At 45.9% G+C, this 25,759-nt stretch overlaps 1 protein-coding gene across 7 annotated transcripts in view; it reads left to right on the top strand.

Annotated features, from left to right (window-relative positions):
• The window catches only part of Trpm8 (transient receptor potential cation channel subfamily M member 8), a 107,312-nt gene that overhangs the window by 53,267 nt on the left and 28,286 nt on the right, over nt 1-25,759 (top strand). For 5 of the 7 annotated variants that reach the window (XM_055616433.1, XM_055616432.1, XM_055616431.1 and 2 more), the window contains 12 exons: nt 1,089-1,286; nt 6,589-6,691; nt 8,345-8,463; nt 12,220-12,510; nt 13,924-14,019; nt 14,909-15,038; nt 15,412-15,557; nt 18,491-18,603; nt 19,168-19,384; nt 22,884-22,975; nt 23,743-23,884; nt 25,021-25,192. In XM_055616433.1, the coding sequence (XP_055472408.1) occupies nt 1,089-1,286; nt 6,589-6,691; nt 8,345-8,463; nt 12,220-12,510; nt 13,924-14,019; nt 14,909-15,038; nt 15,412-15,557; nt 18,491-18,603; nt 19,168-19,384; nt 22,884-22,975; nt 23,743-23,884; nt 25,021-25,192 (1,819 nt within the window). Of the gene's footprint in view, nt 1-1,088; nt 1,287-6,588; nt 6,692-8,344; nt 8,464-12,219; nt 12,511-13,923; nt 14,020-14,908; nt 15,039-15,080; nt 15,558-17,077; nt 17,187-18,490; nt 18,604-19,167; nt 19,385-22,883; nt 22,976-23,742; nt 23,885-25,020; nt 25,193-25,759 lie in introns of those variants that run through there. The other 2 variants (XM_055616436.1, XM_055616437.1) reach the window with 2 other exon arrangements.

Here is a 25,759-nt window from a genome sequence, read left to right as displayed (position 1 = left end):
AAAAACATAAAGAGAAGACAGAGTGATGGCAAATAAAAGAGGGATGGTGGATAAGAGGGATGGAGAGAGATGAATTGGGAGATGGTTGCATGCCTTCTCTTTCTCTGAAATTGAAGAATTGACAAAAAGATTCCTTGCCCTGGGGAGGAAAGAAAGGTGAGAGAACTGTTGCTGCAACTTAAGAGAGAGAGAGAGAGAGAGAGAGAGAGAGAGAGAGAGAGAGAGTGTGTCTCTACAGTGTTATCCACAAAGATCTCCTCAGCTTGTATCCATCCCTTGGAGGTGGGGTCAGAGGATCAGGACACGAACATTGAATGAGTGTTTCTGGGGCTTCCTGACCCCACATCTTTTAACTGCCACCCAGAACTTGCCCTTATCTTCATCTTGTGTGTGGACTCTGAGGCACGTGGGCGGACTTCTGGCCTGTTTCCTCAGACTTATTGTAGCTCCATGCTCTGGGCCTGTGGGGCTGTGTCTTCTCTACAGAAAGTACTTACTCTGCAAAGGAAACTTGAAGGTTTTTCTGTGCCTGTGTATAGATTAACCCCTTGATCTTGAAGTCAGGTGATGAGACGTCTGAGTCTCCTTTTCCAACCTCTGTAGTTCTTGCAAAGAACATATTGGGGAGGAATGTTTATCCAGAAAATTTCTCTTTCTCTTTCTTGCAATAAGTGAAAGGGGGCATGAAGAAGTCAATACATAAAACACATGGCTAATTTCTTTTAAAGTATTTTTCAGGCATTTAGAACTTCTTTTAGATAAGTTTGTGTTGAATCAAATGGTTGTCATTTAAGTGCTGCACCAGTGTTTAGAGTGGTCAATTTTGTGTATAGGGATATTTACAATGTACCTCTTTAAGAAAGACATAAACTATTACAGGTATCCTATTTATGGAATCTGTCATTTTCTCAGGATGCCAAGGGACTGGCTCCCTTTTCCCAGTCATAAACCCTCTGCAGTTGGTTTGATTTTGATTTGAAATGAAGAACCACCAAAGCATCTTGTCACCCCACTGATTTAGAACCTCGGGCCTGAGCTTGATGGTGTTGAGGTCCCTCCTCTCTGTCCAACCTTTATTCCTCTCCTAGGCCATCAACACCTCCATCAAAAGCAAGATCCCCTGTGTGGTGGTGGAAGGCTCGGGGCAGATTGCTGATGTGATTGCCAGCCTGGTGGAGGTGGAGGATGTTTTGACCTCTTCCATGGTCAAAGAGAAGCTGGTGCGATTTTTACCACGCACTGTGTCCCGGCTACCTGAAGAGGAGATTGAGAGCTGGATCAAGTCGGTGAGTTTGGGGGAAGATGCCGGAGGCTGGGTATGAGGAAGGCAGGTCCCTGGGATGGGATGATGTCTTGTGTTCTTGATTCTACCAGCAATGGCTAGTGTTTGTTTTTTCTTCATGACTTCGTGACTCTGGTCTGTAGCAGGTATCTTGCTGGAAAATGAAATTTGGATTAAGATAAGTGACTCTCCAATTAACTGTTTTTAATAGATATGGCACAGGGTTTAATCTCAACTCCTTTGCAAAGCTTGTCTTTCTCTCCTGCCACAATGCCAACACGTGTGCTTCCGTGTTTGGTATGCATCACAGGTAGGAAGGAAGTCCCTGGCAGTGATATATCTGAGAAATGCAGACTCTATCCAGAGTCTATATCTACTGAAGTCATCACTGTGGAAGAGCTGCCATCTACACCCTGGCCTATGGTTGCTTTGGAATCTCTCCTCTTTCCTTACAGACTTGTGAGAAAAGTTGACATACAGGAACACTTAAGCTTCTGGCTGATAGTCTTATGAAAACATTTGGGTGTGTTAATGTTGCCCATTCTTCCTCTTCTTTGTTTCATGACTGCTGTTCATTTTCAGTGACTCATGGTTCTCTGGCTTCTCAGCACACGAGAGAGCTTCAATTCATGTCATCGGGTTCACCCCCACCAGCTCCTTCAGAAGTGACCATATAGTTTGGACGCTTTTAGGAGCATATGCTGTCACTTAATTTCTTTTCCCCCTGAAGAAATAACAGGCTTACAGTGCAAGGGTTATTTTCATCATAGAGTTAATGGAAGGTTAGGCTTAGTGTAAAGGATAATAATAACAACAAGATTTAAAATATATATATATATTGTAGTTCTAGCAGTATTTAGTATTTATAGAGGCCCTCAAGATAGCAAATGTAGCAAACTGTTGTCCTGGAACATAAAAGATACTTTTTTTTCTTACAATATTACTTCACACAAGCCTGGGCAGGCCAAATACTGACTGAAAAATGACACAAGTTATCCCAGCATTCTGTGTTGCCAGGTACTCTTTACTAATTCCCACAGAGTGGGTCTTAATGGCTTCCTGTAATTTTATGCAAGAGGACGACTAGCTCATAAGCCTGATGGAATGATGGAATCTTAAGTGGTTAAAAACTAAGTCCTTTCTAGACGAAGGCCATTGTCTAAAATTTGGAGCCTAGAAATGTGGTTGAATTTCATCTCCACAGCTGAGAGACAGCACCTGTGCTGGGCCGGGCCTTGCCTAGCGATGGCATGTGTGATCTCCCTTCTGAGATATTATTGCATGTTTTAGACTTTCATACCAAAAGGTTTAACACTGGCGGTTTTGTAAGAGATTTCTTGCAGGGGTTTTGTCATGTCTAAGGCTAGCACAAGAATCAGAAGAATGGAGATGAAGACTGAAATGTACGGAAGGTGTAGGCGAAGTTGAACAAAGAGGTTGAGGCAATGGCATACAGCCATTGCCATCCTTCTTTGTGTTGGTTCCCAGAGTGCACTGGTCGAGCTCACACGTCACAGTCAGTGTGTGACAAACACTGGCTTCCTTAGACTAGAGCATCATACCATTCAAGCAACAGGTGCCGGTGAAGATAACCATCAAAGATTCAGCTAGGGAAGGTCTAACTCACTGTCTACCTGGGTAGTGATGGTAGAGAATGGCCAGGAAATCCATCCCTTGATATTATCTCCACATGGAAATACAGAGGTGAGGAGTGGGGTGCTTACTCTCTGAAGTGGGTATAACTCTCTAAAGATCACATATCTGTATAGTTTCAGTTATTTCTAACAGGTGAATAGACCAACCTTATTGCATGCTGATTGTCTCCCCTGGCTCCTGCAATGGTGGGAATAATTCAGCGGTCAGTGCAAGGACATTCAGAGAGAGAGGAAGAGAGAGCTACTATTGTCTACCTGACAAAGGCCTGGGTGCATTCCAATAGCTTTCATTTTTAATCCTTCTTTCAAAGTTGACACCTGGATTCTGGTTTATGTCATGTTCAAAGAACAGAACAGACCTAATGGTCCCTCCATTCTTTATGAGGGATTTTTATTTCTACTTCAAGAAAACTATCATAGGCAATTCATTTTAAGCTAAATGTCAGGCTAATTTTGCTGCCTTTGATTATATTATAATTTTATAATTCATATCTAATTCATATTCACATCTAATTAAATATATTTATTTCTAATCATGTCAACCAGAAGACATATATAAAAATGAAAATTACTCTGGCATTTTAACTATGCATTCATATGGAGTTGTGTGATTGGTTCAGATTTCCCAAAAGACCAAACTTGAGAGTAGGATTATTAAGTAATAAATATGTAAATTAGTGAAATATATAAGAAACCGTCCATAATACTCTTGAGTGACCTTGCTGGTCATGTGGATGGCTGACCTCTGAAGCTAACCTCATGTTTACACCATCTCTCCAAGAAATCTTACCTATTCTTCTGCCCCTGGGAGTTCACCTTCTCCTGCGAAAACTCCCTCACAGTGATTCCACACAAATACTCTGAGCGCATTAAGACCTTGACTTTCCAGAGTATCTGAATATGAGCCACACTAGATACCATTCATTCAAACATCGAAAGCTATTTCATCTTCTGTTCATTTGGTTGCTATTTATTGGGGGTATGCCTTGGGCTAGATTTGGTTTGGTCACACGAAGAATTGTGTATGCATCAGAGATAGCCTGTGGCCTTGCACAGGGAGCATAAGTTTAACAAAGCTTCATGTGACATTATTATGAAAATCAGTCTATTATTTCAAGCTGAAATGGGCGCGCATTGGCTACTGTTCTCACTGGTGTGAACAAATGCCTGAGGAGGACCAACTCAAAGGAGGAAGGTTTTATTTTAGCTCACAGTTCTAGGGGATATAGTCCATCACGCCAGGGAAAGCATGCTGGCAAGAGCATGAGACAGCTGATGACGCTGCCTCTTTAGGCAACTCAGAGAGAGAGAGTGAGAGGGAGAAGGGAGAGGGAATGCTGGTGGTCGGCTCACTTTCTCCTTCTGGATCCCCTTCTTTCTGGAGTCTCCTTCTTATTCACCCACCTCTTTAAAGGGTGCCACTCATATTTAGGTGGGTCTCTTCATCTCAGTGCAATCTAAAGGGTTCCTTATAGACATGCCTGGGAGTTTGTTTTCATTCTGTCAAGTAGACAACCAATATTAACCATCACTGGGTAAGAAAGATAGCATGGCTAGAGAATTGCATGTTATGGTGGGAGGCTTTATGGAAGGCTCTCAAATGAAGTACTGTGGGAACCAGTATTTGAAGGGTGGAGAGCGACTGAGGTGAGGGTGGGCATTGTGATGGTGGGAACAGCATGCACAAAGGTCCTGAGGTGAGAAGCTGATAACATTTGAAGAACTGAATGATGGCAGAGGAGATACATTTGTGAGTCAAGGGGGACCAGGGCAGGCAGCTATCCAAGCACTGCTTTCAAGTTTGGGTCTTGAATAGCTGTCATGAGATATTTTTGAAAGCCCAAAAAGGAGAAAATGATTTCCTGTTTGCATTCAGAAACTCTTGCACTGGTTGCAGCCAGGCATGGGGGGTGGGGGAGATACAGAACCTTCTCTAGATCTGTCACTGCTTTGTACCCATGTTTGTTTTATTTTCCTCCCCTTTCATTGAAAAATCAAAGAGGTCTTACCCCCATGGAGCTGCCCACTTCAAGCATGCTCCATGACCCTGGGCCCTAGATCTGCTTCCTCACCCATCATTTCTTTCTGGATTCCAATGCTTTGGTTTGAACAAAGGATGCAAGCATGGTAAAGAGTCTTTTTTTTCTGTGCTTATTTTTTTTTCTCCCTCAAAATCCTCATGGTTTGTGTTTAGCTGACACTCTGATTTATCTCCCCTGTCTGGGTGTGCATTTTTTGATCCCAAGTGTTCATCATCACCCTTCCCAAGGAGCAGAGGCCTTAAAAGTTCACTTCCTACTAGCCACACCCAAGAACTTTCTCAGTCCACATCTTTCTGTATTCCAACAGCAAGGCCCTGAAACCTCTGACTCTTGCCCAGCAGAGACCCAGAAGGTCCAGGTTCAAATTTTGCTAGTGAAATCACCATATTCTAAAGCTGACACTACAAAGCATCTGTGCTCTTTTCATTGAAGAAGAAATTCTTGAGGGAGCCACCATCCTTGCTAGTACCTAGAGCCTTGAAATTAGGTGCCTTTTCAAAGCATCTGTTTCAAAATTAAGCACTACAGAAAATCACAAAGGATAATACATTTGTCTCTCATAAAGGATATTGATCTTTGTAGCGCCAAGTCCTGGAACACAGTGATTCCATACACTACTATGAGTATCAAGATCTTAATTTTCCAGAGTATCTGAATATGAGCCACGCTAGGTACCGTTCCTTAAAACATCTAAAGCTATTTCATCTTTTGATCATTTGGTTTCTTCCTGTTTGCCTTTAAACTCTTCCTTCCTCCCGTCTCAGACTCTGTGACCAGCCACAAATAGGTCTCCATCATCTTTTGTTGCCTGTCCATTCATTTACTTACCAGACAATTGATATCTTCAGTGTTTCAGATTTTGTTACACACACACACACACACACACACACACACACACACACACACACACAGAGAGAGAGAGAGAGAGAAAGAGAGAGAGAGAGAGAGAGAGAGAGAGAGTTGAATGAGGCTTTCACAGCGCTATAATAGGAACTTTTTGATGTGTGTGTTCCCACACAACCAGCATTCTGACCACAATAGTTATTGAGGTCAAGGGCTCATTTATACAATTCAGAAGTTAGAGGCTGTGGGTTTAGCTGATGTAGGTGAGGAAGTAGATCTAGAATTCTCAATATGTGGACATTTAAACAAAGGTGGAATAAACATAGGTGGGGAGACTCAGATAAAACCCTACCTCCACCCTGGGGAGCTATAGGTAGTAAATGATTGTTGGGGAAGGAGGAGTCATATCCTCAGTGGTGTAAAGTTGCCTCAGCTCAAATGAATAATCCTTTATCCATGCTCATACAGGAAACTCTAAATGCTATAGGACTGATTGATGGGTAGACAGACAGAAAGACAGGCAGACAAGCAGAGAGAGAGAGAGAGAGAGAGAGAGAGATCACAGTAGCAGAAGGCAGACTTATTGGGAAGAAGAAAGGGTTTAGAGGAAGGTGGGGGGAATAAGAAGATAAGAAGGTGTTAGGGTCAAAGATGTTGTATATACATGTATGTTTGAAACTATGAAAGAATAGATATATTTTAAAAGTTTATATTAATTGTACCTGAGATCAGTTGGTTGACAGAATTCTTCCTGACATATTACCAGCTCAAAGAAATTCTTGAGAGTTCCCACCTACTCACAGTTATTAAGATGGAAGAGGCTGGTGATGAGATCGTGAGCAATGCCATTTCCTATGCTCTGTATAAAGGTAAGTGGCATCAATTCCCTGAGAGTGCATCTTGGAAGACAAAAGGACTGGTATATAAGGTGAATTTCCTTGCATGGATGTATTTCACAGAATAACAGTTTTTATGTCACTAAAACGCTGATCAGGTGTAACCAAAATACTCTGCAAAGAGCTGTTTCTAATAGTGGTTTAAAGTACTTTTGGAGCCCCAGACTCCTTTAAAAATGTTGTAAAGACTTTGTACTTGCAGGGGTGTGTACACACACGCTTCTCTTGGACACATGTTCATGTGCTACACACACACACACACATACACACACCCCACAAATAACTTTGAATTTAACTTCAATGGTTCACACAATTCCTGAAGCTTATGATTGACCTCTAGGAAGAACAAGTCTTTGCTGTCCTAGAATTTCATCAAAGTGAACCAGGGATGATGGCATGTGCCTTTAATTCTGGCACTCCGGAGGCAGAGGCAGGCAGATTTCCATGAGTTTGAGGCCATCCTGATCTACATAGTGAGTTTTGGAAAGCCAGAGCTACATAGTGAGACTGTTTCTCAAAAAAGCATTCCATCAAAGTGAAATTATCTGTAGTAAATAGATCCTAGCAAAGCCTTGCCTAGAGAGAAATATCTGACTAATAAAGGCAAAGTATACAGAGAAGATCTGGGACCACATGGAGCATAATTTAATCATTAAGTTTTTATTAGAACATTCTTGTGCTTGTCAGAAGTTGTCAATACTGACATTCATTCTAATAGAATGAGGTCTATATGGATACATAGATCTAGAAAACAACGGCTCTGGAAATAGCCGTGTGTGCTAAACTAGTTACTTCTCTCATGTATTTTTTTTGTGGTCAAATATCTAATAAAAGCAATGTAAGAGAGGAGGATTCATTTTGAATCATGATTTTAAAGGACGCAGGCTATCATGGAAGTGACATGCAGCTCCATGGAACTGGAGTATATGCCTAAGACTCCTCACCAACTCGTATTTGGATAGACAAGGAAGAAAAGATATAGATGATAAGGACAGATGATAAAAAGATAGATCATAGAGATAGGTGACAGATGATAGAGAGACAGATGATAGATAGATAAATAGGTAGGTAAATGATAGATGATATATAGACAGATAGACAGATAGACATGAGAAAGTGGGGAGAGAAGGGAAGGGAAGAGATTGGGTTGAAAGTTGGGCCTCTAAGATCTACTTTCTGTGACCCACTTCCTCAAGCTAAGCCCTGCCTCCTAAAGGTTCTACAGCCTCTCAGAACTGTGCCAGCAGCTAGAGACCAAATATTTAAGCCAGGAGCCTGTGGGGAACATTTTACACTCAAATCATAACAAATGCATTGCTATGATATGGCTAAGTATTTTGTAAAATATTTTATTTTGAAATATAATATTTATGGAGCCTCAGTCTATAGAGACTTGTGTTACACTGTTTCATATGTAGCAGAAAGATATTATGATCCAGGTTGGTCCTTCTAGACTTCAGGACATATGCAACTCGGATTAGAATGAGAGAAAATAGAGGGAGAGGAGAGTTTTGTCTGATTCCATGAGACCTGCTTTGATGAATGGCTCTGCTCTTCAGATACAATAGCCTGCCTTCCTCATGTCTAGCCCATTAGTCTGTTGCTTTTCTTTCTGCCCACTTTTAGCCTTCAGCACTAACGAGCAGGACAAAGACAATTGGAATGGGCAGCTGAAGCTTCTGCTGGAGTGGAACCAACTGGACCTTGCAAGTGATGAGATCTTCACCAATGACCGCCGGTGGGAGGTAGCAGAAGGCTCCAGGGTTATTCCTGGGTTAGCATGGACAATGGTCTCAATAATAGATGGCCTATAGCCAACAAGGTCATCAGTCTAGAATCATGTTAATGATTGTTTTGTTCTGGTGTATCAGTGCTGTCCAGCCTCACTTTCCTTAATTGTAGGATGGGATAATGACATTGTCTTAGTAGGTTTCTTGCAAACAGAAAATATAGCCAAAGGCTTGAATGTAAGCTTTCCTAAATGTATAGCCCCGTTGGCAGGGGTAAGAGAAGAACATAGGTCTGCTCTCGGGAGTGGCTGGGTAAAGGTATGGGGACTATTATGGGATTATTGATCTGGCTTGACAAAAAAGATCAAGATAGTGACATTCTTTCGCCACCTTCCCACCCACCTAAATCTTGATAGATTTGTCAGGGGTGGGACGTATGAGGGAAAAGTGGAACAATTTTGCTGAAGACACTCACTTGTGACTCCCTGGGCCAAATGAGCGCCTCTAACGTGGAAGCTGAACATGTCATTAAAAACTATAGATTTTTCAGCAGATCACTTTTCTATATTTTCACTTTGATAAACATTTAGGAATCCATTTATGGGAGACCACTGGCATACATCTAAAGTTCAGTCACCTTTGGAGGAACAATTAAACCATCCAACAGAGATTTACAAGGGTGCCTCTTTGTGCATCTGTTTTTAATCTTCTGAATTAGTTCAAGTCATTATGGGCACTTAGGATATTTTTTATTTTACACATGTGTGGATGGATTTGAATGCTTACATAACTCAATTTCCATCTTCAGCAGCCAGGTTTAAGAAAACACTCTTAGAAATATTACTTACATTAACATATGATCAATTTTAATGACAGTAGTGGAAATACTAAATGGCTCATGAATTTTTGAGTTATTCATCCCTTTAGCAAACACTGTCTAGTGTTTGGTTTTTGCACCATAATGAACCCTGTTACATATCACAAGGCTTTAGTTAATGGAGGGAAAGAACTGTAAATGCATTAATTAATTGATTCATAAATGAGCCCCTCTGTGTAAACTGTTCTATTTAAATAAGGTCAGGTGGTAAATAAACAAGCTCAGACACATGAACATTATACATTTGATTTTATTAAGTCAGCTGAAGGTGGCTAGGGGGAAGGGCACAGTGTAAGAGTTTGAGTGCTGGAGTAGCTTTCTGTGTATCCTTGAGCAAGGCTCTCAACTATGCTCTGGGTTAGCCCTTTTACAGTGCCATGCTGGAGCCAACTCATACCAGCCTGCAAAAACTAGCTGCTAGGTTTTTAGAAATTTAGGGGGTTGCTTGTTGAACATAGCCATTATTAAAAATCAGATTGTGCAACTTTATAATTTGGATAAATTTTATGAAAATCAAAGGTAAGGAGTAATCAAGGCTAACACCTTTTCAGAAGGTGGAGATAGCTCAGTGGTTGGAGTGTTTATACTGCAAGTGTGAAGCCACCAGCAGTGATGTAAAAATCTGGGTATGGCTGTGCATGTCCGAAATGTCAGCCTTGAGGGATGGAGATTGGTGGGTCCCAAGAGCTCACTGGCTAGATAAACTAGCTGAAGAGGCCATGACTTTTTAGTTATTTTACTTGTGTTTGGGGGGTTACTTCTGTTGCTACCATCAACTCTTAGACAGTGGTGTGGCCCTCCAGAGCTATTCCTGGTTCTGCATTCAGAGGTGTCATAGCAGTAGCTGAAAACTCGCCATGGAGCGTGTGCGTCTTAGGTACGTCAGATAGTACGTCAGGGTCTGTGCTTCTGTCAGAGAACGACTGTTAAATATTTGTCAGGCTTGCCTAAAAATAGAGACAATAGCTAGGGCACTTTCCTCAGTGTGTTGTTACACTGATTAAATTAAATGGTGGTTCTAAAGGACCTAGAACACTGGCTCTTATGAAGCTCTATACTATAATCCACTTAAAAGCAAATTTTAAAATGGCATCATGCAGTGCTTTACAATGCACGTGGTGGTTTCCTAGCTACTCACACCAATACCAAGCGGAGATGATCTCATTTTGTTGACAAATGAGTCAGAGCACCATAGATGTTGCAGGATGGGGGTTCCTGGTGGTGTCGGGGAGGGTGGGGCTGGGGTGGGAGGGCTGCTCTGAACTAGATTCTCAGAGCATGACCTGGGCTGTCTCATTTTGTTTTCGCCAAGCAGAACAAAACAAACAGGGGCTGAGACATAATCTAGTTTCTGACTCAGGAAACTAGAGAATGGTAGAATCAAGGTTCTCGGAAACAGATACGGGCCTTCCTGCAAAGCCTTTCCTTTCCTGAATACAACTGTTTCTCAGTGTGGTCCTAAAACTAGTTACAGTATATAACCCAGAAACATGTTAGTGCTGCAAACTGCTGGATTCCACCTCAAGCTTGCTGAGTTAGAAACAAGGTCCATCGCCAACAGTCCTCTGTAACAAGTCAGCTGTTTTCGAGAACCACTTTCCCCAAGCTGTCCAATGTGGGAAGGACCATAGACACCCCCTACACACACACAAAATGAAATGCAAGATAGGGGGTGTAATGGACACATCCTCTGAGGACAGTGGAGAAAATGGAGCTACCACTCTCTCCAGATGAACCTCTGCCCTGCCTACCCCAGAGAGATCTAAAGAGTGAGGGAACCCAAAGAACCTTTAACAATTTCCCCTAGGCTACGTGTGAATCTAAATAAATGACATCAGGCAGATAGGAAAAGCACCATGCTGCCATAATGGTGGTGGCCAGACAAGGAACTGAGGAACCGAATTAGGCCGCCATGAGTGAGGAGTCAGGGAGTCAGTGAGTACCAGAGGGCCCGGGCTCCCGGGAACAGGTGCCACAGGCTTCTGCTGGAGGCGTCTGCTTTATCAGATCTTGCACCTTCTACTTTTAATGCTAGAAATTAAATCTTGGTGGCCCTTTGGATCCTGAGTGTTGGCAATGACACTGACATAATGCACTTAAAAGCTGACAGTGCTTTTAATACTGCATCTACCGGACTGCAGCTGAAGTGGACAGCTATCATTCTTCAAATTCTTAGAAAGCTAGGCGTCATGGCTCCTGCCTGTAATCTCAGCCTTTTAGGAGGCTGATGCAGGAGGATTGCTATGAATCCAAAGCCAGCATGGATTATGTAGTGAGTTTCGGGCCAGCCTGGGCTACAAGTTAAGAACATATCTAAAAATAAATAAGGAAAAAAAAAAGGATTCTTGGGAAAGGTAGGTAGGATAATTTTTACCAGACACAGGTAAAAATGTTGACCCAGGTGGCGAACACCCAGTGTTCCAGTGACTGGCTCCTGCACCACACCCCAGCTCTTTGCTAGACAATATGAGGCTTGATGGGTTCCATTCTGGCAGTTGTGTGAGAACTCTCACAGTCTAGGGAAGGTCAGAGTTCAGCTAAGAAGGGCACAGACCCACGGGCATGAACAGACAGCATTGGCAACTGGTTCACAGTTGGTGTCCCACTGTTGGCTTCCGCTCCCTGATGCTCTTCATGCCACGTGGCAGAGCCAGCTCCTGGCTCAACGTCATGCCTAAATGGGCACTGCTAATTCCACGTAAGAGCCCAGGGCACATTCAACAGCTCCCCTGTGCTGTTTTCCCATCTAGACGCTGAAAAGATGAATTTTATTGTCAAAGCAGGATGGAGAGAGAAGCTGAAGGTAGTAGGATTTTGTAGCTGAAACACAGAGACACCCTGTGTTTTCTTTATTGGCCTTATGGTCTGAGCTCTCTCCTGCTCTTTCTCTTCAGTCTGCTGACCTGCAGGAAGTCATGTTCACGGCCCTCATAAAGGACAGGCCCAAGTTTGTCCGCCTCTTTCTGGAGAACGGCCTGAACCTGCAGAAGTTTCTCACCAATGACGTCCTCACTGAGCTCTTCTCCACCCACTTCAGCACCTTGGTGTACCGGAACCTACAGATCGCCAAGAACTCCTACAACGACGCACTCCTCACCTTTGTCTGGAAGCTGGTGGCAAACTTCCGCAGAAGCTTCTGGAAGGAGGACAGAAGCAGCAGGGAGGACTTGGATGTGGAACTCCATGTGCGTAGCAGGGAGGCTGTCTACTTGAGCTCAGTTCTCTGGCTCCGTATTCCCTATTCCTAAAATTCAATCCTCTGCCTTCATCTTTACCGTTCTTTCCCTGATTGCCGTTAAGCAGCTGTAAGGGTGACCTGCATTTTCTCTACCATCTTTCCTAAAGAATAAAGTCCCTGGGAGAGTTCTCCGATGTCTTTCTCTAGGCCCCTGGCTGTGCTTAGGTTACATTATTTCTAGATCAGAAGGCTTGTGTGACACACTTTCTGAGGCTGTTTGATCGGGAACAGGGACTAACAGATGGCTCCCTGCTCATGTCTCAGCCTGTTTACAGAAATAGCTCCCTGCTGCCAGGTGAAAGAGCGAAGGACTGCCCGTATTTATTCTGTGGGTAGATGGAGTAGCGGGTAGGTCCACTAGAGCACTTGTGGGCTTCTTGAGGTTCCTTTCTGAGTCCACATAGGTCCGGTTCCACCGGTCTGCATCAACAATTATTATTAACATTTGCTCTTGTCAGAGTACCCCAATTACCCCTCATTTAGAGGAGACAATTAGGGGGCATAGTAACGTGAGCCTGAGGTAACACGCCATGGCCGTGGGCTTCTTGCTCTTCTGACTTTACTGCCTCACTCTCTAAATAAACCACTTTCCTCCAATTCCTATCTCAGGATTGCTTCTGGAGAAACGCAAACTAGATCATTATCATCTGTAACTGAGATTTTTAAAAGTGTGTGTGTGTGTGTGTGTGTGTGTGTGTGTGTGTGTGAATGAACTTGGTGGGTGGTTGAGCTGAAAGTGTAGATCTTCTGTTTGACATTTATTTATGTTTAAAAGTTTGAAACACAGCACGTAACTGGGCCTCATATGTATAGTTTAGAATTTAGTAAAATAAAAAAAGGGGCTGAAAAGAAACACACACAGTCACTTTCTATTTGAAATGTTCCTTGAAAGATACTGAATCTTAGGTATGAGCTAGGACTGCAATCTTTGAATAACAGTCCAGAGAAATAAGCCATTTTATGTGGTAGCAATTGGATGGAAGCCACAGCAAAGTTAGATTTAATTTGAACACTTTTTTTTTTCCTAGCTGAGAGGCTGATGTAGAGGATGGAAAGGAATTGCTTTCTCCATGGCATATCAGGAGTCATTCAGTCTTTAAATTGCTCTCAGCACATTTTCCCCCTTCATACTTTCCCACAGTCATACTTTGTCTCTTATGATAGATGAAAGATTTTGTGTCAAGTCACATCGCCTGCTGAGCTTCAGCGAGCAAGGAGAATCACATTACTGCGCTGCTAAAACAGACTCAGCCCCGAGGTCTCCAACGAGAGGCCTGCCTGTTTCTCGGGCCTGTTAGAATAGTGGACCTAAAGTGGGTTACATTTGCATGTGGTGACCCGATGTTCTGGCCTCTGGCAGGATGCTTCCCTCACCACCCGGCACCCTCTGCAAGCTCTCTTCATCTGGGCCATCCTTCAGAACAAGAAGGAACTCTCCAAGGTCATTTGGGAGCAGGTAAACATCCAGGTCCACAATAAATCAGCACCAAATACATGCTGTATCATAGGAGTCCTGTCTAACCTAAACTCACATGCCCGATTTAGAATTTGGGGCATCTAGTACATAGAACCATGGTCGGGCCTCTTTTTGTATGGCCTTGGGAATGTGCCTGGGATGGGTGGTTCCCAGAAAGGAGTCATGTAGGGGCCCTCCAGCACACTCCTGCTCCTTGGGCACAAACCTTTCCCCAAGCACAAGAAGCTTTGAAATTTAACCTAGAAATTAATTTCTAAGTCCTTACCTTACATGTGTAAGGCCTTAGGTTTGATCCCCAGCACTGAATAATGATAAGATTAAGATTAAAATAATACTTTCTAGCTTTTATTCCAGTATGGACCAAAAGGTCGGGCCTGTACAAATTCTGCTTTGAAATCTTGAGAGTTTTCTTTGTGGTTTAGTACGTCGCTGTTTCTATAAATGAATTTGTGGACACCCATGCTTCCATGGCCGCTTCAGCGCTTGAGCGCTGAATTCAGACACAGCCTTCAGTTACATGGGCTCAGGCCTTCAGTGTTCTCATTCTCGCTCCCTGTGGCTTGGCTGTTAACCACATGATAATATTGAAATAGTGGGTCAGCCAGGCTTCCTGTTATTAGAGGCATAATGTCTTGCAATATTTATCCAGGTATTTTCTATTTATCTGCTGATTCCATGTGCAAGACCATGAATAGTTTATTGAGGTCCGAGTCTGTTCCAAGCTCATTGCAAACCTGACCTTCAGTCACACTAAGTAGCTGACTTGGCCATTTCCTGTTTGCGTATACCTTTCAAAAGTTCATGTTGATGTTACCACTTCAAGAGATTAAGAATTAACCAACATTTCCCCATCCCTGTCCCCCAAAAGACCAAAGGCTGTACTCTGGCAGCCTTGGGGGCCAGCAAGCTTCTGAAGACCTTGGCCAAAGTTAAGAATGACATCAACGCTGCTGGGGAATCGGAGGAACTAGCCAATGAGTATGAGACCCGAGCAGTGGGTAAGTGTCCCGTAGTATTTGCCAAGATATCTCACCTAGAAGGCTTAGGTGGGAAGTGGAAGGTAGGAGGTTCTGTTTTAGGTAAGCAGAGGTAGAGGACCTGGAGTCCTTCCCAGAGAACGCTGCAGAGAGGGCTCCCCAGGTGTTGAAGGCGCTCAGCTCCATAAGCATTTATCAACACCCTCTGCGGTGAAGAGGCCCACCAACTATCTAAAGAAAACATCTCTGTGGCAAGGGTCACATTTGGACAGCTTTCTCAGTGGCTTCTGTATGCCTGGCTCCTCATGCCCAGTCTGTTCAGGCTTTAACTGGGGATAGGCGGCCAGGTCCCGTGTCTGCTGTCTGAGCCCAGCTCTCCCCTCCCTGATGATAGAGCTATTCACTGAGTGCTACAGCAGCGATGAAGACCTGGCAGAGCAGCTACTGGTCTACTCCTGTGAAGCCTGGGGCGGGAGCAACTGTCTGGAGCTGGCGGTGGAGGCTACAGACCAGCATTTCATCGCTCAGCCTGGGGTCCAGGTAAGCTGAAGTCAGGCCCTGAAAAATGTACCCAGGAACAGGCCTGACATCACATGCTACCAGAGTAGCATTTAGAAAATGACATTAAGAGCCACTTTTCTCATCCCATATAAAAGCCATTGAGAGAGTATCTGGGTGACAATATGGAAGACGATGACACATACGCTTTTGTGTACAGTCTTACCCCAACAGATGGTACAGGAATGCGTCAGTCAATTTTCCAGCACTGTAGCAAAATGCCTTAGGTGATCAACTTAACAAAAGGAAAGGTTTTGTTTTGGCTCACAGTATTTGGGGGTTTAGTTCATGGTTGTTGTGCCAATTGCTTCTCGGTGTATGATGAGGCAGGGCCTTATGGACAGAGTGTGTGGTAGAGGCACACACTCACCTCATGACAGCCAGGAAGCAGGAAGTGAGGAATAAGAGGAACCAAAGTCTCTCCAAAGGTGTAGCCCCCTATGGTCTAAGAGTTCCCCCTAGGCTCCATCCTCTTAAAGACTATGCTACCTTCCAAAATGCCTTTAGGGTATGGAAAAAATCCAAGATCCAGACCATAGTGTGATGCCTGGCTTTAACTGTCAACTTGACCTACTGTAGAATCACCCAGGAAGAGTCTCGGGGAGGGTTTTTCTAGATCAGTTGGCAGGTTCAGTGTGTCGGGAGCGGAGTCATCCAGATTGCCTTGGTTGGTGTAGGACCCAGCCCACCACGGGAGGCTCCGTTTCCTGGTTTTAGACCCTGGGCTGTGTAAGAATAGGCAAAGCTAGCTGAATACTAAGCGCTCAGGCACTCCTCTCTGCTCTTGATTGTGGGTGTCACACGACTCGCCTCCTCAAGTGTCTGCCTTGGCTTCCCTGCTTTGACGGACCTTCATGTGGAACTGTGAGCTAAAATAAACCCCATCTCCCCAAAGCTGCTTTTTGTCGAGGTATTTTATCACAGCGACAGAAGTGAAGCTAAGTCATGTGGCAAGGAGAAAGAATTCTTTGGGCTTCCACAAAGCATATAGGACATTACAATGATGAGCTGTGTCTGGGGCCCCTGTCTGGGTCTTGGTCTACTGAAGTAGATGTGAGATGATAAACCTCCTTTTCTTGTCTGTGAAATGGGCATAGTTGTGTATATCAGTTATCTTTCTGTTTATGTTAGTTATCTTAAGTTCCCTGACAGAGGTGACTACAGGGAAGATAGACTGAGTTGGGCTCACAGTTTTCACCCAATGCAGTAGAGCTCATGGTGGTTATAATTCATCACTCCTGGTGTATTGGAAAGAGGAAACTGGGACTAGAAACTGGGGTAGGCTATTACAACCACCCTCAGTGGCACACCCCCACTAGCCAGACCTAAAAATCCCCCCCCCCCACAGCACCACCAGCTAGGGGCCAGGTGTTCAAGCCCAGGAACCTGTTCAAACAGCAGCGGTGGTGGTGGTTGCCAGGGAGTTGCTATGGTGATGCCAGGAAATTCTATGTGAGAGGGAAGGTCAGCAGAGTCAGCTGCTACCAGCACAAGTCATTATGAGTGATGGAGAAATTACGAGACGGGTGAAGCTGGTCCTGAGGCAAGTCAAGCAAGCAGCAGCTTATAACTGCGCCCACAGCTGCACGGGGACGCCGGAAGTCTAATCGGGTAAGGAGAGGTGGAAGGGCCATGCCTGTTACATGTTCCGTCAGCACCACGCATGTGGAAGTGAGGATAATTCATTTTGTTTTGAGGACTCAGGGCCCAGGGTGGTTCTGGAACATTTCCCGTGCAAGCTTGCTAGGAAGTAGTCGCACCGGGATTAAATCCTCTGCGACTCGCCGCCTGCTGCAGACTTTGTCTTATACCAGGTGGCTGGCAAACAGATCTCAGAAGAGGCTCTCAGTGAGAGCAGTTTGCTCTGGAGGTGAGCTGGGGGAGGAAGGAGCTTAAGGAGGTGTCCCCGGAGGTCTTGGAGGCCTCTGGCTCCCCTCTAGAGGCTGCTGCAAGCGCCAGGCGGTGTTTACAAGTGCAGCATGCTGCTTGCTGGTGTTCTTTCTAGGGTCCAGCTTGCCCCGCCTCAGCCAAGCACACACTGATAGCACAGCCTCAAGAGGACATGGCACGGCTCCCAGGAGAAGCCCTTGGCACTTGTCGCCCTCCCAATAGAAGGGCAGGTGCAGGGCTGTGACCACAGCACAACAGTCCCAGCCTTCTTAGTGACGATGCCTGGGTCTCAGCTTGTCCCTGCTCTGCCCTCTTCCTGCCAAACCCCTTCTGGTTGGCTCCCTCTATCTATCTATCTATCTATCTATCTATCTATCTATCTATCTATCTATCTATCTATCTATTCAGCTGTGAGGTTTTTTGATATGGTCAGGTCCCTTGTCCCCATCTTTTGGTGGCAATGTGATGTTTCCGGGCTCTACCATCATGGAAACCCTTCCTGTCCCACCTTGAGGGGCTGGCACAGCGAGTCAGGGGACTGTTTTCATGCATTCCATCTGGCCTTTACATCAACCTCTTTTTTCCTGAGTTCATTTTAGCTTCCAAATAAAAGCATCCCATTTGCCTCCAGCCAGGAGCTCTGGGAAGTCTACAGTGCTTTGGCTCTGCCTTTGAACTTATCATCACGGAGAGACGGGGGTTAGAAACATACTTGTTTAATCTTACACAAATAAATATTACAGTAGTTAAAAATTCATAGCTTTAGTGAATTTTCACTCACATAGCCATCTCTTTTAAAACTCACAGTACTCAACTTAGAAAAAAAATAAACAAACTCGGAAATCAAACAGAATTTTAAGTTGCTTCTTCATGCCTTAGAATCCAGGCAATATCTGAAAGATTAAAGACGTTAATAGGCGTTAGATATTTCAGGAGCATGCAGGGCTCGGGAGGAGAACTGTGTTCTGTCCCCCATATATTCACATCAATAAGGCTGTGTGTTCTCCATCTCTATTTCCTTCTAGAATTTTCTTTCGAAGCAGTGGTATGGGGAGATTTCCCGAGACACGAAGAACTGGAAGATCATCCTGTGTCTGTTCATCATTCCCCTGGTGGGCTGTGGCCTCGTGTCTTTCAGGTGTGGGCTGGGACATCCAATCATGTGTGTGAGCATCAGAGTGTGTGTTTGCGCATTTGTGTAAATGGTTGTAAGCCTAGAACTTAGAGCGTTCACTGGCATCTGTGCGCTTGGTCTATGTTTTTCCTGTGTTAGGTTTCAAGCAGGTGGGCCTGAGGTTGTCTTTAACATCTGAGGCTTAATTTGGATTCTCTGATCATACGGAAACAGGGTTGAGTTTTGGCTGGGTCAGCCTTGAGATCCAGTTTTGCCATGTCTATTTCTTGTCTGTGGTGGGAAGCAAGCCATGTCCGTGTGTGTGTGTGTGTGTGTGTGTGTGTGTGTGTGTATGTGTGTGTATGAATGTATATGTCTGTGTGTGTATGTATGAGTGTGAATGTGAGTTTATGTGAGGATGCAAGTATGTGCGTTTGTGCACGTGTGGAAATGTGTGACTGTCAGTGTGTGAATGTATCTGAGTGTGTCTGACTGTCAGTGTGTATGAAGGTTTGTGACCGGGTCACTGTGTCAGTGGGTGTGGGTGTGTGTGGCTGGCGACACTGTCCTGCCTCTGGCTCTGTCTAGGAAGAAGCCCATTGACAAGCACAAGAAGCTACTCTGGTACTATGTGGCCTTCTTCACCTCGCCCTTCGTGGTCTTCTCCTGGAATGTGGTCTTCTACATCGCTTTCCTCCTGCTGTTTGCCTACGTGCTGCTCATGGACTTCCACTCGGTGCCGCACACGCCCGAGCTGATCCTCTACGCCCTGGTCTTCGTCCTTTTCTGTGATGAAGTAAGGCAGGTAGGCAAGGGTTGTACCCTTCCGGGGAGATGGGAACAAATGTCGGCCCATCCCAGGCAGGACCCTGACGGCATATCAAGCGAGCGATTCCACGTCAGTCTGCTGTATGGAACCAGGGAGGTTACTGGGGTACCTGACAGGAGAGTGGGCGATTCAAAGGCTGCCACATCGTCAAAAGCCCACGCAGACAACTCATCAAAGATGCATCATGGCCCAGTTTATGGATGAATTGCTCCACCAAAGAGCCCTCAGCAACTATTGAACGTTCCGAATCTTGGGGTGTGTGTATTTGGAATCCTTGCTCCACCACTGAATCCAGAGTCTACTCCAGACCCCATGGAGTAGGTACTTATTGAGGCAGCAGATGTTGAAGAAATTCGTGTTGGTGGTGAAGGTGTTGCTGTTCTAACCCATGGCGGAAAATGTTCTCAGAAAGTCCTTGCAGATTCTGCTGTCATTGTCTTGTCTCCTCTGGACCTGAACCTTAAAATACATCCATTTAGCAAGTATTTGCTAGGTATGCAACTTAGGGGGTGTTTAGTTGACAAAGAACAAGGCCCAGTGATGAAAGCGGTTTGAATGGGCAAATAATGGTGCTCTTGGCCTTGTAGGGCCCCGACTAGTCCAAACACTAAGTTGGCTAATGCCATGCCAACTCTCTGTGATAGATCTTAATGTGCAGTCTCCAGGATTCATGGGTTACAAGGGATTCTGAGGGCCTGTTTTAGGCAATTAGGGATATCTGCTGTGGGTGTGAGGGCTGGGAGGGGTCTTAAGACCAGTTCCCCACGTTCCTGTCTTCTTGACTAGTAGGAAAGTGGTGTGGAAAGTGATGGAATTCAGCAGAGGAGGGAGAAGAAAGATCCAAACTGCACGAGATGGCTGAGTAACAGTGTACTTCCTACAGTTCTGGGAGGCACAAGTCTAAGATGAAGGTGTGGGTTGGGCTGGTCCCGTACAGTACTGTGAAGGAGACTGTTCCGTGCTATTTCCTGGCTTCTAAAAGTTTTCTGGCCATCTCTGCCATTCTGTGCCTCATGGGATGTGGCATTCTGACCCCTGGCTTCATGTCCATATGCTGCCCTCCCCATGTGCAGGTGTGTCCCAATTTCTCCGTTTCCTGGGGACAGCAGTCATGTTGGAGCAGGCCTCCGTCTCAACCTGTCCAATTCCATTTGCAGTGACCTGATTTCCAAACAAGGTCACATCCCCAGGTACAGGGTGGAGGATTTCAGTCTGGAGGTACAGCTCAGCCCATGGCACTTCTATATGACCTCTGTCCCTTTGTCTCTTTCCAAACCCACTTTCCAGTTCTCCTGGCTTGTGATGTGTCTCCAGCAGAGTGGGCTGAGGTATCCTGTGTGCTATAACCAGAGCCACGGGATACTCAGCATTCAGGGCAGACCTGCTGACCAGAGGGCCAGTTGACTCGTGGCCAGTGGAGATTAAGTCATGAAGACTGGGTGGGGAGAGGGAGAGAGGGGCCGACAAGGAAAGAGGCAGGAGAAACCCAGCAGGGGTCGCAAATGGGCGGTAATTTGGGCTGAGTGGCGTGCAGTCACTCGGTTTCTTTGTTCTTCCCCTCCTCTGGGTGCATTTTCTACCACAGAGACTCCTGGGAAAAGCAGAAACCCGGATCAGGAGTCCTTTGAGCCCCCCTGGTACTGACATGCTCTGGTGGTCCACAGAACAGCATCAAGCAGGGCTTATCTGCTTTAGATTTTCATTTGCTGTGGATATCTGAAGCCAGAGCTGCTACTGTCGCGTTGCTGAAAATGCATTTTAATACAGGAAGGGACAAGCATAAGTCACTCATAAGTGCTCATAAGTCACTCCTGAGGGCTACCATGGTTATAGCTACTGAGGTCAGAGATGAGGAGACAGACAAAGGGACCCTGCCTTCGCTCACTTCAGAGCAGAGAAACCCTGGTGGCCTTGTCTTGGAATGGTTGATAAAACATGACTGACTGATAAAACATGATTGCTGTTGTGAAGTTTTGTCTAGTTTTGGCAGTGCCCTGTCACTAGAGGGCGCTGCTTCCCTTCATTTCTACGGTCTTGTCTTTGGCTTCCTAAATGGGTTAGCTTCTTTCTAGGAGAGGCTCAGCAGGCCTGGGCAGATTCACGGTTGTTAGGGAAAAGCCCTAAACAAGACATTGTTTTAGATTGTGTCTGGGACTCAGAACCTGTGCTCTCTGGTGACGAGTGGCAGCCCTTGCCCAGAGGGAGGGTGCTCACAACTAACGTGGGACTTTAACCTAGAATGTCAACAGGGCAAATAAGTACAGTTGTTAGTTTGCTCCCAGTGGAGCTAAGCAGACACAGCTGATGTTCGTTTAAAACGTGCTGAGTTCCAACCCGCCTTCTCTGTGACTTTCTTGGTTCTGAGGCCGTCGCAGCGCGAAGGAGAGGATAAACAAGCACATGCCTGTGTTTCACAGCTTGGCTTTGCTCTTTCCCCCTTAGACCCGAAATCTGTCCTCCCTGTAGTGGCACTCTGGTGGCCCGGGGTTCATCTGTCTATTTTTCCATAATATGGGTCAGGCTTCTGGAGTCACTCAGGCGAGGATGAGCTGGGGTTGAACAGAGCAGTATGTACCAGCCTCCCAGCAGGGATGAAAGAGAGAACAGGTGGGCAGGGCCTGTGCCAACCGCTCTCATCTTAGGAGGCATGGAGTAGCAAATGGCTTTCGGTGCCCCGGGGTTCAGCACTGCCCAGATAAATGGTCCTAACCTAGAGCCTGTCTCCCCACAGTGGAACATGGCCTGACCCAGGCTGCCCAGCCCTGAAGGAGTTCACTGTTCCACTGTGATCTGCCAATGCTCTCGTCCTTTGGCTACTCAAAATGAGTGTCCCGCCACCCTCCTGCCTCCCAGCTTGCAGGATTTTGGTGGATGTGAGAATCTTAACTATTCCCAGGATGGGCACCCTAGCCTTGGGGTTAGGGATGGGTTCCCAGATAGACTCAGGAGGGTGAGTTTATGGGAAGACAGGGACATCTGCCTTTCATGGGACTCAGTATCACACCTCACTGAATCCACTGTTTTGAGCTGTCCCTGGGGTCTGGGCCCCAGGCTGTTAGTAGCCAGACTCTGAACAGGTAGGCAAATGAAAAGATCAGACAGCTGGTTTTGGAGCTCTTCCAAGCCAGTGTGTAGAGTCCAGTTAATAATCTTTCTTCCCTGTATACATTTTTTAAAGAGTTCACTGATCAAGTTGTTCTGTTGTGTGTGCCAGAAACAGTATTTTGACAATAAGTGTCCAGATCTATGGTGACAACATCTGGATGATACCTTGTAACTGTGCAGTGCCCGTCTACACTGCTGTCCACGCCCACCTGCTGTTTCACCTTTGTTCACCCCTTGGAAGTGGGGTTCTGGTAGGGCTCACTTGACACAGTCTCAGAGGTACCCTGGGAGAAACTGAGTGGACATTTACAAGTCCGGAAGAGACCGGTGCCCAGGTGCCCATTCCTGTGTCTGCCCTTTCTTGCCATAGTGGTACATGAATGGAGTGAATTATTTTACCGACCTGTGGAACGTTATGGACACGCTGGGGCTCTTCTACTTCATCGCGGGTATTGTGTTCCGGTAAGTGGGTCTTACTCCCTTCCCAACCTCAGTCCTTTTGGCACAAAAGATGGTGAAGAAAAAAATCTTGGACATCTCAAGCCCAAAGGGCTGGAGTGTCACTTCATTCCCCTTCAGATATGATCACAAGAGGCCATTAACCCTGCCCTGTGGAGACACAACTTGGCCATCATAAATTTCCCCTCATCCTGGGTTCTTTACAATTTTCCTTTTCATTTTTTCAGGCAGGCTTGGGGGAGGCATAATTAGAATCCAAGGAGAGGGCACTGGGGATGATGAGTGTCTTTCAACGTTGATTCATTTTCACCCACTCAATTTAAAGCGCATGTGACCTTGGCCAGCATGCTGGCCCTGCTGTTGCCCCTCCACACACCAGTATATCCCTCCAGCCTCAGAGCCAGAGTGTGCGAGAAGACACCTAAATCCAAAGTCGTCATCAAAAGCCCAAAAGTGAGCTAGGGAGGCGGCTCAGTCGGCAAAGTGCCCGGCATACAAGTGTGAGGACCACGTTCAGACCACAGAACCATGTAAAATGAGGCACCACCACAACCCGAACCCAGAGCTGGGGCAAGCGAGGAAGCTCTGGGACCTGACTGGCCAGGTCAGTGAGCAAGACAGAAACCAATAGAGTTCGACACCAGTGTCTGCTTCCAGCCGCCACAAGTGCGCGTCTGTGTACATAAGGAGGCATACACACAGCCACACCACGGTGAACTTGGGAATGTTGTACCACGTCCCGTAAATTCTCTCTCTCTTTCTCTCCACAGCCTCCACTCTTCCAATAAAAGCTCTTTGTACTCCGGGCGAGTCATTTTCTGCCTGGATTACATTATATTCACTCTAAGGCTCATCCACATTTTCACTGTTAGCAGGAACTTAGGACCCAAGATTATCATGCTGCAGCGGATGGTAAGAGCCAGCACTTCGGCTAGTGCCCTTCTCTTGCCATGCTCAGAGCCCTTGTTCCACATCATGGCTGAAGATAGACCACCTCCAGGGGAGAATTTAGGAAAGAGAGCTCTAAAGAACCAGCAGTGTCCATGTGACACGCTGCCTGCACGTCACTGAGGTTTCCTGGGAGTTCCATTTGAGTCAGAGGGAACGTAGGTGTGTGTGTGTGTGAGGAGGCTTACATGCCATTTTTATAGATGGAGTTGCTCTAGTTCAAGGAGGTGAACATGTTTCCCTAGAGGAAAGCAGTGAGCCAGATGCCTAGAGATGGTGGGTTTCTAAGTTCTAGACCCTGTAACACCAATGTGGGAGAAAGGCCACTGAGCTGGTTTTACATACATGCCAGGAGGAAAGAGCAGGCTGAGGATGTTCCTCCCCAGAGCTGGTTCTGTCTGGAAATCAGATGGGCCCCTGAGTGAGCTCATGTGGACGTCCTTTTCCAGGGCTGAGGTTGAGTGTGTGGTTTTAACTCAAAGCATGTCTGAGGCATCCAGTCACCATGACCTCAAGCTGTGTGTGCAAAACACAGCAGAATAACAAAAAGTAAGTTGTTCTCGCCTCCCAAGGGCTGCTTTTGTTCTCCTAAGAAGTAATTCTGCAGAAATAATTTGGAGGTTGAAAGAATGCAAGTATCTCCAGGTGTGGCTGGAGAGAGCTCCTCCCCAGCAGAGGCCCTCTGGGCTTTGAGCTGGGCCCTCACAGAGCCTCTGTGTCTGAGCTGCTTGGAGATCAGCAAGCAGAGGTGCAGGGTTTGGGTTTCATTCTGGAGAACAGACCTCTCCAAACCTAAAGGAGACAATATCCTATTTCAAAATTAGCGGCTAAGAGTTTGGGAGGGAGGTCATTGATAGAGCACTTGCCCAGCACGTGAAGGCCCTGGTCTTAACCTCAGCAGTGCAGTCAGTCAGTCAGTCAGTCAGTCAACCAACCAATCAGCCAATCAGCGGATTGAAGTGCCCAGGCAACTTGATGACCTGAATTTTCTGAAACCTCTCTCTGCCTCTCTCCGTGGCTAGGCTGGGAATCGTCAGGCTGTGCAGCCAGCCAGCCACTGTGGGTGTGGTTCTAACTGTTCCAATCTCCTCACTTGGCAGCTGATCGACGTTTTCTTCTTCCTGTTCCTCTTTGCTGTGTGGATGGTGGCCTTCGGAGTGGCCAGACAGGGGATCCTTAGGCAAAATGAGCAGCGCTGGAGATGGATCTTCCGCTCTGTCATCTATGAGCCATACCTGGCCATGTTTGGCCAGGTGCCCAGTGATGTGGATGGTAAGCCGGGTTCTGCTTGGGCAGAGGTGGACCAGGCTCACATCCTGAATCCATCCCTGATCCTTTTGCCTTTTTTCTTTGCTCTTAAATAAGATCTTACCTTGTTCCCATTTCGCTCTTTAAGTCTTTTTATTTTTGAGACAAGTTCTGTAGCCCAGGCTACCCTTGAATTCCACATTTTCAAGGATCACCTTGAATTCCCAATCCTCCTTATAAGATTATAAGCATGTGCCACCATGCCTGGCTAATGTGGCGCTGGGAGTTGAACACAGGACTTTCTGCACATTAAGCAAATGCTCTACCAACTGAGCCACACCCCAAGTTTTGTTAAATGTGCCATTTCTCAATCGCAGTGGTGCTCCCAGGGCAGGATGGGTCAGTCTTTGCTGGTTCCGACAGGGGTGTTGTGAGCTGTACTTCCCTACATGTCACAATGTCCCGTTTCTCCTAAAAGAGCATGTGGGAGGTTGTTGCTGGAACCTTTGGTTGCAGCCTCCATCATTAGCCCACTGCCCAGCAGGCTGTGATGGGAGGACCCGTGGTGGCTCTATTGTGCCCACACGTAGG

This window comes from Psammomys obesus, unplaced genomic scaffold (genome assembly GCF_907164565.1).
Source record: "Psammomys obesus unplaced genomic scaffold, mPsaObe1.curated_primary_1811, whole genome shotgun sequence".
Classification (NCBI taxonomy): domain Eukaryota; kingdom Metazoa; phylum Chordata; class Mammalia; order Rodentia; family Muridae; genus Psammomys; species Psammomys obesus.
The sequence above is the reverse complement of the archived record's forward strand: the minus strand, read 5'-3'. Positions and strand labels throughout refer to the sequence as shown.